Below are 13,995 nucleotides of genomic sequence, written 5' to 3'. Positions count from 1 at the left end.
TACAACTGCCACCATCAGGAAGTGCTCACCAAGAGCTCTCCGATGAATGTTCATGTCTGTTGGTAAAGAAATTGTACCATCAGAAAGTGCTTATCAATAGTTTCCAAGTGAATGCTCATATCTGTTGGTTTACAATTAGTACCATTAAAACATGCTTATCAAGAGTTTTCCAATGAATGCTCATGTCAGTAGGCTTACAAATGGTAACACCAGAAGGAACTCATCAGGAGCTTTCCATTGAGTTGTTGTGTCAATGGATTTACTAATGGTACCCTCAGGAAATGCTTACCAAGTGCTCTCTAATGAATGGTCAGTAGGCTTGCAAATGGTACCATGCCATACAAATGGTGCTAGGTAGGTCACAGATTACACAAAACTCGCAGACTATCATGCTTGTCTAAGGAATATAATTGTCACAACGACCCCTGAACAACGTTTTCTCCTCCAACAGGTGGAGAACGATCCCATTGGATGAAGTACAACGAGTACATGATCAACCGTTGTACGTGGGCACAGAAACTCCTGGCGCAGTTCCGCGACGACGTCATGATGGCCCGCAGCAAGGCGAAGCCCAGTCCAGTAACCTCACCCTCCCATGGGCCAGGCCCGAGGACACCAACAAAACAAAAGCAGACAAAATTATTAGAGTGTTGTTCCGTCGTGAGGTTGGAAGATTTCACGTTCTTCCGAGTTTCCACGGCGGATTCTACTCGACGGAAGCCGAAGAAGTTTTTTGCGTCGGATAAGAAGCAGTTGTTCCTGCCGCCCGAGATGTCTGCTGTCCATATTGAGTTCACGGATTATTACTTTCCAGAAGGCATAGACTACCCGGGTAGGAATTTGTTGATGATACATGACCCAAACTACTGATCATACGTGACCCAAACTACTAATCATACATTACCCAAACTACTCACTATACGTTACCCAAACTACTGACCGTACGTTACCCAAACTACTGATCTTATGTTACCCAAACTACAAGTTCAAACATCTAACGAACGGCGTAGGCCTTCCCCTCTCAAGGAAAATGTCTCTTTTTCTAAACCCATTTAGGGCATTATTCCTTTTCAACATCTTTGGCCAGATCAAACCCATTGATCTCCCAAGAAAAATGTCCCCATATGTCTAGAAGCGCATACACGTCCCCTCTCTAAAGAAAAACTTCTCTTTTTATGAACCCATTATTGTTTCAGTACCCCATTCCAACATCTTTGGCCAGATCAACCCCATCCATCTCCACCTTGACTATCTAACTCTCATTTGGATACAATCCTTTGCCATTAAACTATTCAAGAGTGTGGTAAGTACCTCTGGAACCAGTGGAAATACATATGTCACCAGTAACTGCAGTTAAACACAAAAGGATCTTAAAGGAGTCCAATGGATCTAAGGATTGATGGAACAATGATCAGGGCAACAGGGTCATATCCCAAAGGTTGTTGGTTCGATTCTGTTTAAGCCCATTAAACTGGACACCAACTTTATTCAGTGACCAATTTGTTTAAGTGACCAACTTGTTTTAACAACCAACTTGTTTTAGCGACCAACAAGCAGGTCAATAAAACAAGTTGGTCTCTAAAACAAGTTGGTCGTTAAAACAAGTTGGTCCCTTAAACAAATTGGTCACTGAATATTTATTGACCTGCTTGTTTTAGCAACCCACTTGTTTGAGTGACCAACTTGTTTTAATGACCAATTTGTTTTAGCAAACAACTTGTTTTAGTGACCAACTTGCTTTGAAAGACCAGGCCCATGACTGAATATCATCGCTGATTATCAAACCAAGATGACCAATTTTCTTGTAAGAGTCAAACTTGTGTTAATTTTGCTGGATTAATCGGACTTTTCTCTTGCAGACGCCATTAATTGAGACGGACAATCCCACCACACCAGTTCCCGTCGAACACAAGGATATAAGACTTGAGGCTCTCATGCCAAGGGTGAGTAACTCGGATTGTCATTTGTAATGTGTCACTTTAAGAATGAAAAGTCATTTCTAAAGAACGGGGTACATAGGAATCACAATGTCACTTTTCACCCTCGGGTCAAGTCATGTTTTCAAGCCTAAAGTCGTAAACGAATGACAATGTGATGATATGAATCCTATATCAATCCTATAGAAAATTCCATGGAGAGCACTGAATAGGTAACAAATATCCATGCAATATCTACAAAATAGACATTATTCAAAGTATTTCGAAAATCCTCAAAAAGTGTAGAAATAGTGACATGTTTTGGGCAGGCCAGGGTATATAGACTGAACAAGAAGACCTCCCTGGCTTCAAAAGGTCCACTTGCTAAGCGGTAAACTTTATCTGTGTTGATCATTTATAGATTGTTCTGCCGGCCGAAGACATAAAACCTGACGAACCGGAGAGACCGCAGGGTCTACAGATCCAAGTCTCCAAACTCGTCATCACCAACAGTCGCATTGAGGAGAAGTGTTCAAAGGATCAACTCTACGGCATTCTGCAGGAACTCAAACACGGCAATCTGTTCAATAGTAGCGGATTTCCCAACAAGGAGGCCGATTTGATACCGATTCCGATGGAATTGTTGCGCTATGCCGTAAACGGTGAGAAGCCGACTCTGGACGACATCAACGAAGTATCGGAGAAGAAGGAGGAGTTGGAAGTGCCGTCGTCGCCGGGGTCCGAGACGTATTTCAATCTGAGTACGAACTCACTCAAGGAGGAGGCCGCGGGGGACGTGTGGTATATCGGGGCGGATCAATTCTGGTTGGAGTTCACGGACGTTCCGAAGCACAAAAACCGGCCTGTGCCATTCGTTGAGTCGTTCCCCTTGAACTTGTGGGTGAGCTATCCGCAGGGATTGAAAAGAGACAATGGGAAAAAATCACGGAACGACTCGCGGTCTTCGTTGAAGAAATTAAAACAGTTCTATAGTTTGGATAGTAATAGTAGCACGGAGGATCCGTTCGAGGGGAGCGCATTCAAGAGTATGGAAAGCACGAGTTTAACCTCCCCAGCCACGATGAACCTGTTTGTAAACATTCCTGCGAAGGTATTCGTTCAACTTGATCACTATCAATTCGTATTTTTGATGCGTCTCGTGGATACCGTGACAAAATATCAAACAGAAATCGAGAAAATCACAAAAGCGTCATTTCCGTCCGCTGAAGCGTCGGTCGCTGATGCTGCTCTGCCTCCCAGTACGGTGTGCGTTTCGTTGTCGTTAGAGGAGTTGGAGGTAGCTATGCTGTGCCCGCCGATGGTCGACCGGAATGAGTCGATGGCCACGCGAGAACCGCCGGAGAGTCCCAGCTTTGACTCGAGCAGTGCGAAGCATAACGACGAGACGTGTTCTTCAGTGACCGACGACCAGCCGACATCTCCAGGTTAGTGACGGTACTTTTTAACGTCTGCCTACGACACTTGATAAATTGCATGTCCTTATTTTAGTCCTTATTTTATCATCAGAAAACTTATTTTGATATATTTATATATTGCTCGGGAACGATTTTGTGCTGGACATGTGACCGGTGTTTGAAATGACTAAATGACTTGTTGTAAAGTAAAACTTTTGTTACTTCTGTATGTAGTGGGCAGCCAAAATGCGACAGCGATGGTGCCCACTTCTTAATATAAATAAATAAATAAATAAATAAAATAAATAAATGACTACAAGTACGCTTACCCTGGCTAATTATTTTTTTCACCTTTTTAAAATTTGACTCTAGCAATCCTAAAAATGCTTGTGATTGTAAAGTCTATGAAAACTTCAAAGGACGACAAAGTCTACCAAGACTGCCAAACTTCAATATAATTTTGACCAACCTCCAATTTATCAAGCCAAAATATTGCTTAGATCTTTGTGGGCGTGTTTGCCAGTAAATTATAAATGACTTCTGATCTATTTGTTATTTTCAAATTAAGATTCCCCCTCCTCCGACCCAGCGAGGAGAATGAACGGCACCCTAGAGATTCCCACCGCCATCAGCAAGAGTTACAGCGACTCAGAAATCCTGAATGTACCGTCGATATCAGAGCCAAAATCTGACGTCACAGACTACGATCGAGGGCAACAAGCGCCCATGACATCAATGATGTCGCCGTCTCATTCTCAAAAGGGGACGGAAATCAAGAAATCATTCAGTAGTGCGTTCTCGAGTTTCGATACGGCGATCTCCAAAGGTTTTGACAAGATCAAACAGACTTTGGACGTTTCCGATGATTCGTCTCAGTGCGAGGAATGGGAGACTTCGTCGATTAAGAGCAGTATGTCCGAAGAGGACGACGATTTTCTTGTGATCACTCTGGGGAATGCGAAGGAGACTGCCGCGTTCAGACATCAGCGTCACGAGTCGAATGCGAGTGGAAGTGACGCGACCAAGGACGACGACGCGACAAGTCTGACCACGCTGAATATGTCACATCACCTTGACCCGCTCAAAAATAAGGTGAGAATATTACTACTGTGTGTCTTAAAAAAAGAAGAACAAAATATCCTATTGGTAAATTGGGGGAGAAGTGGGTGGTAAAAATAGTTAAAAATCCATCTGAGATAAGTTGAGAAAGGTTCTTTTAAAAATTCCTAGGAATTTTGTGATTTAATTGTGGAATGAGCAATCCTCTGTTAACTATCACGGAGACGACTATTCTAAGAAGTGATTTTAAAGGCGGCGTTAATTTCTGATCATCTTTGTCAATTTCAGATGAATGTGACTACATTCCGTATCCTTCACGCCGAGCTCATTGCACAGGTCAAAGGTCAAGACGTGAGCGTCAAACTCCAAGTCCAACATATCATGCCAAACGCCATGGGGAACATTCTACCGGAGGAATTCCAAAGCAAATTCAATCTCGGCCCCAAGGATAGCATCGACAAGCCTCCAAGGTTGGAATACTTCCCGATCAAGTTGAGATTTGACACTGGTCCGTCTGCCGAGCAATTGTCACCCGGATCCCTTGAAAAAGGTAATTGACATTTGTTTTTGCAGTGTTTGAAATCACCTCACCAGTACCTCATATTCTCTCTGGGTAACATGATATCTGATGATGTCTGAGACTGCGGGCTTATTATGCCATTGTGTCGTGGCTTCGGCAGCTTCCCCTTAAAGTTCTCCACTATTGCTGCATCCCACTTCACTTTCCCCAGCCCTCTCTGGTTCTTCCTCATCTCCTTTTGCGGCCATGACCAGTTCTGGGTGCCACTGCATCAGTCACTTTGGAAGTCAGCCGTCTTTACTGTAAACAGCTTGACCGTACCATCGATGGAGTCTCACTTCTGATAAATAAGACAAGCTGGTTGTTGGTATGCTACAGATGTCGGTGTTCCATATGCCTTAGAATCTTGTCAACCTCGGGATGTGGTCTTGGCAACGGTTGCCATACGTACCTATTGTCTCTCTCCATCAGAGTAGTTCCCTAAGTCACGGTGATGTATAGCATCGTTAAAATTACCTCCAACTTGGTGGTGACCCTTGGCTACATCACACCAGTTTTTGAGACTCAATCATGGAACAAAATTCCTCTTTATATCATCATACCTAATTTCTTTCCCGGTGGATTTAAAGCCTTTCTTTTGTAGACTGAGGCATGAAATTTACGCAGATGAAAAAAATGATGCATAAACTACATGATTGGGGAAAAAAAAGGCCCTATGTCTTCATAAATGAGTTGTCTTGTATTACATCGCATTCATTCGAAGGACCGTGGTTCCCGAGGTGTGTGACGTAGCCGGCTGTCACAGCCTGTCGCAAACTGTGGCCTGGTTGCTGAATGTTCTGTTTCTCTCGCTGCAGGTTTCCTTCATATCAAAGCCAAGGATGTGATGTTGGACATTGCGATGTCGAGCGTGCAGGGTCTGGGCGAAGTCATGGAGGAAGAGGTGGTGCCCCCTACCATCCCCATGCTCATAGAGGTCAACAATACTCAGATTAGCATGATGGTGAGTGATCACTTCTTCTTCTCTTCCTCCTCCTGTTCAAGTGTTTTTGCTAAACGTCTGAAAAGGCGGAGTAGAATGGGCCTCCCCTCCTCCTCCTCTCCCTCCTCCTCCTCTCCTCCTCCCTCCCCCTCCTCCCTCCTCCCCTCCTCCCCCCCCTCCTCCCCTCCTCCTCCTCTCCCTCCTCCTCCTCTCCCTCCTCCCCTCCTCCTCCTCTTCCCCTTCCTCTTCTCGTGTTTCAGCTAGAAATCTGAAAACGCAGGGCAGAATTGGACAAAGGCAGGATGCAGCGCCCTGCTTTAAATGGAAACGCATTGGCCAATGATTTTGAATAGGCTGGGCCTTAAGAAAGAAATTCGAATAGACCAGGCACACCCTGCTTAGCTCTTAACAGAAGCACTATCTTTGAAATTTTGTAGGCACACCTAGTTGGGCCATATTTCGTCATTACTGGTCGAAAAATTTCGACTCTGGTACTATGTTAGAAGACAATCTTAGTTTGACAAAGAGTTTTCTAAACTACTTTAATGGCTCAGGATGCTTTGAAGTTTACCCTAGTTGAACTGGATATCGGTACCGACTTCATGATCTGAGTTCAAATACATGATTACAGGTTTTAGAAATATGTATGATGCTCTCAGGTTTTCATTTCACCGATAATCATTTTCATCTCGACAGGAGGACCGTCCACCCAGCTTCCGACACACTGCTGCACCCATCCCTGTCGATCTACTCATTCAAAACCTTGTGATACGCCGCAATGAAGATGGGGTCATTAACATTCAAGGTAGGATGAGAGTTTAGAACTATAGCCCTGAGATGAGGAGCTTTCCAGCGTGGGGGGGGGGGTCTAAAGTTTCATTTCATCTTGTGTAAAGTGCCATTCTTTGACGCCATTAGCCATCAAGTGTTTTAGATTTACAATTTCTACTGAAATAGAAATAAGATTATAGGGGTTGGTGCCAAGCTCATCTGAGGGAAATATTTTTTGCTGAATCAAGCATAACCAAGGCCTCTAACTGTGCATACAAGTCACCCAAAGACTACCAATTTGCCCGCCTAGCTCTTGCCTATAGCCCCCCTTTAAAAAAAATGTTGAAGCCAGCAGGACTTATCCTTATACAATCATGCCCTTTTCCAGGTGGCCCTCGACCGATGTCTCTAAAGAGCATCAGTAGCATCAGTCTACCCACGCCAGATAGCGCCACCTTCAGTGCAAATCCTGAAATGTCGCCGACTCAAGATGAAAAAGACGAGGGGAGCGAGTCCCTTCTTTTACGGTTGGTCAGCAGTAAAAAGGAAATGCACCAGAAGGATAGGACGATAGACGGCTTACGAAACCAAATCGAGAAATTAAAATTAGAAACTTCAAAAATGACGGAAGTGCAAGAAAAATATAATCAACTCACTGAACAGGTTGAAGTTGATGGCGTTTCGAATTCTGCGCTTTTAGAAAAAGTCAAAATGTTAGAATTGGAAAATCGACAATTTGTCGAGGAAGTTAGTAAGCAGGCGGACGAGTTGCGCCGATTGAGGGACGATTATCAGTCGCAGGCGTCGGCGTTGATGATTTTACAAGAGGAATTGATAGCAGTGGAACAACGCGGGAAAGATGTTGGTGGAAGTTGAAAATAGGACGTGTTCGTGGGAGTTGAAAGTAGGACGTGTTCGTGGAAGTTGAAAGTAGGACGTGTTCGTGGGAGTTGAAAGTAGGACGTGTTCGTGGAAGTTGAAAGTAGGACGTGTTCGTGGGAGTTGAAAGTAGGATGTGTTCGTGGAAGTTGAAAGTAGGACGTGTTCGTGGGAGTTGAAAGTAGGTTGGTTCGTGGAAGTTGAAAGTAGGACGTGTTCGTGGGAGTTGAAAGTAGGATGTGTTCGTGGAAGTTTCCGTTGTGCCATCTTGAGACTGACGTCATATATGCTGTCATGGACACACTTTGGCACCGATATGAAATCAACAATGCAATAATAATCGAGACTCTCGTATGGTGTAATATGTGTTTTGTGTGAAGTTAGAAAACTCTTGTTCTCTGTGATAAAGATGAGCTTAGAGTTACTGTGAGACGGGCTGGTCTGTTCAATGTGGCAAAAATATATTTGGTAGAGATTGGAAAAAATTATGATTTTAATATGATGGACCGATATTTTGTCCAGTGTTTCATGATGTGCGTCTGAAATACTGAAAATTATTTTGAGAACTATGATATCAGCAAATTAACGTTACAACCTGCATGACCTGATTACAATCATCATCTTGCGGCAGTGTGGAGTGATATTTCATAATGCGGATATTGTATTACATGAGAGGGACTACTTTTTCTTGCTCAAGCTTCATCCCACCTTGTAGACCCTCAGACACCAGGTGGTTCAAGATATTTTTGCTTGCTCTGGCAAAAAGAGGCAGAGATATGTGCAGTCGAACCTCCCTTAGCGGACACCTCTCTATTAAGGACAACCTCTCAATTAAGGACACTAGTTTTGGTCCAAAATTGGTTGTTTCCATTCAATTTGACCTCTCTAATCAGGACAGCACTTGTCAGTCCTGAGAGTGTCCTTAATAGAGAGGTTCTATTGTACATGTAAAGAAGAAGAAAAAAACACCTCTAGAAATTGGAGAGAGCGTTTTTAAAAAGCAACATCCTAAAGAGTCTGTTATGAATCATTTACGTAATATTGTGAGCATACCAGAATCTTGTCTTCAAGATTTTCTTAGAATCTCTATTTGCTAGAGCAGTTTGGATTTTCCTGCACTTGGCTGATTATTTTTAAGGCACCGTATACAAAATGAAAAATGCGCACCATGAATTAAAGTGTTCCATTAAAAATGGAACGACTCGGAATATCATTGAAACACCATCTGCGTTAATTTATTTTTAGATGTATCAAATTAGTCTTATTTATTTCTGTCTCTTGAAAAAGTGTGTCTTGATCCTTCATATCCATGACAGATAGCTTTTACTGTAAACCCTGAATTAGTTGTGTTCCTTTTATTTCGATGTTTTTCTTGTCTACAGGTGATGATCCCGAAACCAGTTCAATTTACTTTTAGTAGGTTGTCAGTTTCACAAACGTGTCCAAGTTAGTGTGAATTAGGGCATAGTTAGATCATGTCAAATGGAAAATTTCTGGAAACATATATGAAGGATGTTTTTAGATAGAATCTTTTATCAGCTGATTGTTGCTATAGTATTGTTCCTGGGTTCACCGTCGCGTGACACTGATCTCAAAATGTAAAAATTCTACTCAAATTTGCATTTCTACATTACTCGATTTCATGCTTTTAAAGTTGAAATGTATGTCTTTGGCTCTGTAGGCCTTGAGACATATCATTTACAGTCATATCTTGAAAATTTGAATTCGCCTATGCATTGACCAGTGAAAAAAATTAACTTGTGTGTAAAATATCGATGTGCGACTCTGAAAATCTGAAAATAACGATATTGCCAAAGCTCAGAGAGATATATCCAGCCTGTTTCCATAAGCTTAATATGAAACAGCAATACTATTTTAGTAGAAGTCGTTACTCTTTTGTAATAAGTTGTAACTTCTTAAAAAATTTGGTAGAAGTTGTAATCCTAAGTTGTAATATTTTGGTAGAAGTTGTTATTCTTTGACAGTGACGGTGCATAATATAGGTTTGACACTTGTTTTAGAAGCACAACTTTTTTGAATTCATCTGCATAACTAACATTACGAATAAGTAAATATTAGTGTTTATTTGTTCTTGCTAACACGAAGGCTTTGCCCATATTATCACCATTTGACCATTGTCAATTCAATTTCCAATTATGTCACTTCAGAGGCCTCAAACCCGGTAAATACCGGGTGCAGTAGCAAATGGCATAATGCTTAAAGGTTGACAGACAAAGTCCGCTTTATCATGCACCATCTGGCACCCTTGGTGCTCTTCAAAGACTTGTGCTAACAAGCAGTAGCTTGAGTGCTCAGCCGGCACCACTGCACAGTTACTCAGCTTCTGTATAGAGGGCACTTCTAAAACATTTTAAAATATGTTCATAAACATTGCACCAGCTTGTGAATGCCTCTTGGCTCAAGAGAATTCAACTCTTTATAAGCATAGTTTTACTTTTCCTGTGATAAATTTTGTTTTCTGTTTTGTGCTTGGAGCTAATGATGTTTATGATTTTATAGTTGCCTGTGTTATCAGAAAACCTTTAAGCTCGATATTGGTTTTAAGACAGTGACGTTGTAATTGTTAAGTTTTTGGCCTGCTTTGTTCTAAACTTCCCACCGAACTCCAAATTATAGTTTCCCCTTTAGCCTGCAGGGGATGTGTCACAAAGTAGCTTTTTTACACAAATCTAACTCTATCAAAACCTAAGTGTTGTGCAATATTCAGAAATTCCCTAGTTTTGATATTAAAGGTCAAGTTCCTTCGTTTTAGAATTTCATTTGAAAATTGACTTTAATTTGAAAATCGGGGAGGTGCTCTGGGGGATAAGGTGTTATTTTAAGAAGTCTAGGAAACTCTTTTTCTATTTCCATTGAGCAGAAAAAATGTGCCATGCACAGTGAGCAGCCCACCAATCTATCTCCCACCTCCGCTGCAAGCATTCCTGACAACCAGTTTAGGTCCACTAAGTGGTTAAGTGGATCTTCGTGCGTGCAACCTTGGTTTCTTCAGAGAGGTTCTTCTCGATACAGTCCAAATCACAATTGACATCCATCCTGCATTGCGTCAGTGACACGCAGCGTACGCGCCGTGTTGTGCGCCAATGACGCACCAGTGATGCCCTTGTCTCTAGGTCTTGCGTTATTACGCGCAACCTGCACGCAACTTACATGTAACCTATGCACTGGGTAGCGCGTCAATGACGCGATTTACGGGGTGTCAGTTGTGATATGGACTGTAGGATAGGTAAGCACTTTGAGACTGTTGTACAGAATGCTTCAATCAACGCACCTGCAGTGGGATAGGGTTCTCCCTAGAGGGGAGTATACACCGATGTGATGTGATAGTTTGATTAAAGGTGAGTAGATACTCTAGTTTCATCGATCTAAGACCGGTTGATTAATTACTACAAAATCTCAAAAAAGCCAAGCCAGAGCATGACATCAGGAAAATCTGATAAACTTTAGGTCGTTACTCAAAATGAACATGTTGAATGTCATCAAGCAGCCATATGCATTATATCCAGGTTGAATTGAATATCCAAAACTGATCTTAGAGCGGTGAAGCTAAAGTACTTGTAAATATATGCATTATTGGTGAAACCGAGAGAAAAATAATCATGTAAATACATGTATGTGTATGTGTTGTATTTTTTACAAGATTTGTTTGACAAAATTGGTGAAAATCACCACTAATGCAAATCAGTCAGTATTTGAAGCTTTTGCACATGAAGATATCTGTGCTGTATAAAGTTAGGAACTTGCTGCCATTATACAATTCACCTTGAACTTTAAAGTGTCGTGATTATTATCTGCAGAAAAGTTTTTACAGTCATTCCTTGTTTTAACTCCCATTGGCCCTAAAAAACAATTCTAATGATACTCTGCCACTAGCATGGTGGGTAGGGTAAAGGTATTGGCTTATCTTAGCAACACAATAGTAACAAGGCCCTCCCATTACAGTGTCGGAGGAGTACAATCGGATAAAAATAATAAATGTGGGCCTTCACGCCCCTCAAAATTAACTCACCTTTTGTCTGTTTCTTTTGTGTCGTCACTTCCTCTCAAGGTAAACACGTATTTTTCATAGGCAAACCGATACCTTTAGCCACCGTGACTGGGGTCTTTGAAAGATAAGTATTTGTCTGTAGGGTGTAGCAAAAACCTATTTCAGTAACCTCGTCTATTTATTCTTGCAAAAACAGATCAAATATATTATTGGTGTCAGTGATTTTGATGTTTAAATATCAATAAGTGGTCAGGTTTCCTGCCAGGAATATCTTTGCAATATATCATTTTATGCAACATCTGAGGACAATTAAGGCCACCAATAATTGATAAAGACTAAGAATTTGGAAGTCTTTAACAATTCTTGGTTATGCTAATGTTTTAATGAGCTTTGTAGTATTAGATAAACTATTTACTTGGTAGTGTTAGAGCTGCAATGGCCTGACACTTCGGTAGTCTTAGATAAACCAAACTACTTGGTAGTTTTGCCACGTAATAATAACTACTTGGTAGGATTAGCTAAGTAATAATAAACCTATTGGTAGTTTCAGCTAAAAAAAAATTTAAAAACTACTTGGTAGTTTTAGCTCAAGTAATAACAAACAACTTGGTAGTTTTAGCTAAGAAATAATAAGCTACTTGGTAGTTTTAGCTCAAGTAATAACAAACAACTTGGTAGTTTTAGCTAAGAAATAATAAGCTACTTGGTAGTTTTAGCTCAAGTAATAACAAACAACTTGGTAGTTTTAGCTAAGAAATAATAAACTACTTGGTAGTTTTAGCTAAATGATAAACTACCTGGAAGTTACAATAAGATTGTTGTTCAGTGTTATTTTTTATACACCGTAGTTTTAAAGGGATGTTGTCAATGTCTTTGAAAACCGTATAGATATTTATGAGCATAATTCATGGGGTGTGGTGTGTTAAAAATCAAGGTAGGGACATGCAATGACTGAATCATGTGTTACTATCTTTTTGGCTCACCATATGGGAGTCTATACAATACCGCAGTGTCCGTCGTCATCGTCGTTGTCTGTATCCTGTTTCAAAAACAGTGGCACGTTTCTTAACCGCCAGAACTGTGAATTTTGAAACTTAGTACACAGGACCCCAGGTCAGGTGACCACTGACAATGAATTTGGTCGATCTGATTCTTGACTTGGCCACCAGGGGGCCAGAAGTGGAAACCTAAAAAGTGTGACATCTCTCTTATGAGTCATACCGACTTTGGTTTGACCTTGATCCTATACATGTAGAATGTTCCTTAACCAGGATGAATTCCTAACCTCCAAAGATCTAGACGGTGAGCACAATGGCCCCTGGCCGTTTCATTACGAATGTTGCATGCCCGTAGACTTTTAAATCGCTTCTGTGAACATGAATATACGATTGTCTCATCATTGACTCAAATGTTAATTTAAACCAAGCAGAATCATATTGTATATTGTGTAGAAAGTGTTGCCTGTTCGCGTTACAAACTGTGAATAAAATCATATTTTGTACAACCCTTGGTCACTGCTTTCTTCTCTGCCCAAATTAGATGAATTGGAGCCATGGATTCAGGTGACGCTCCAAAGTTTTAGCTGTTGACATCATAACCACACGTCCTCGAAACTTCATGTGGTCTTCTAAGGGCCTTCCTCTCGGAAATAAAGGTTCGGAACCTGAAGAAGCTTGTCCATTCGGGGTCTAATTATGTCCTCCTCCAATATTAGAATCCTGGAGATTTTCGTGTCTCATGTTTTGGAGGACAGTCTCTTCCAAGATGGGAAATTACAAGATTACAAATTGTGAATAAAAACCATATTTTGTACAACCCTTGGTCACTGCTTTCTTCTCTGCCCAACTTAGATGAATTGGAGCCATGGATTCAGGTGACGCTCCAAAGTTTCAAAATGGGTCAAGTGTGTCGGGGATGGACACTTTTGGCCTATTTTGAAACTTAGGACAAAAACAGTATTCCTTCTCTCTCTTGCTATAGCCACTTGAGGACAGACCCAACCACTGAGACAACTCAAATAGTCTGGTCCCTGAAAGAGCTCTCACTGTCTTCTTTTGGCCACACTTAGGTTTGTCCGGCTATTTGTTCAATTAAAAGTCTCAATCAGAAAGGACGGTTCGTAGTCGCTGTTACAGTAGTTCTGTTTCTGTCCTACCCCGCTGCTCCCTGCGATCAGCCAAGACAACGGATTGTCCACAGCCGAAGAGAGACAAAGTTCGAAGGCCGATGTATCATCTGTCAATACTCCAGGCTAGGAAAGAGTTTTTTCACTGAAAGAGGGTGCCATATCAGAAAAGACATTCTAATGAACGTGTCATCCAAATTTGCAGCAAATTACCTCGGGAGCAGTCAGGTCCGATTTAGTCTGGTTGTGACTGTCTCATGTCAATCACAGTGTTGGCAACATGGTGTTGGAGCAGTCAGGTCCGATTTCTTCTGGTTGT

The 13,995-nt window shown here is 41.5% G+C and overlaps 1 protein-coding gene across 3 annotated transcripts in view; it reads left to right on the top strand.

Moving 5' to 3' along the window:
* Positions 1-13,044, top strand: part of LOC135492064 (bridge-like lipid transfer protein family member 3B) — a 38,152-nt gene extending 25,108 nt beyond the window's left edge. For all 3 annotated transcript variants that reach the window (XM_064778208.1, XM_064778207.1, XM_064778206.1), the window contains 9 exons: positions 452-832; positions 1,197-1,303; positions 1,860-1,943; positions 2,338-3,361; positions 3,900-4,423; positions 4,679-4,940; positions 5,768-5,913; positions 6,589-6,697; positions 7,052-13,044. In XM_064778208.1, coding sequence (XP_064634278.1) covers positions 452-832; positions 1,197-1,303; positions 1,860-1,943; positions 2,338-3,361; positions 3,900-4,423; positions 4,679-4,940; positions 5,768-5,913; positions 6,589-6,697; positions 7,052-7,539 — 3,125 coding nt within the window. In that variant the 3' untranslated portion in view covers positions 7,540-13,044. The remainder of the gene's footprint in view (positions 1-451; positions 833-1,196; positions 1,304-1,859; positions 1,944-2,337; positions 3,362-3,899; positions 4,424-4,678; positions 4,941-5,767; positions 5,914-6,588; positions 6,698-7,051) is intronic.
* The last annotated feature ends 951 nt before the right edge of the window (positions 13,045-13,995 follow it).

Source organism: Lineus longissimus, chromosome 8, assembly GCF_910592395.1.
Source record: "Lineus longissimus chromosome 8, tnLinLong1.2, whole genome shotgun sequence".
NCBI lineage: Eukaryota > Metazoa > Nemertea > Pilidiophora > Heteronemertea > Lineidae > Lineus > Lineus longissimus.
Note: the sequence above shows the minus strand (reverse complement) of the source record. Positions and strands in the feature narration are given on the sequence as shown.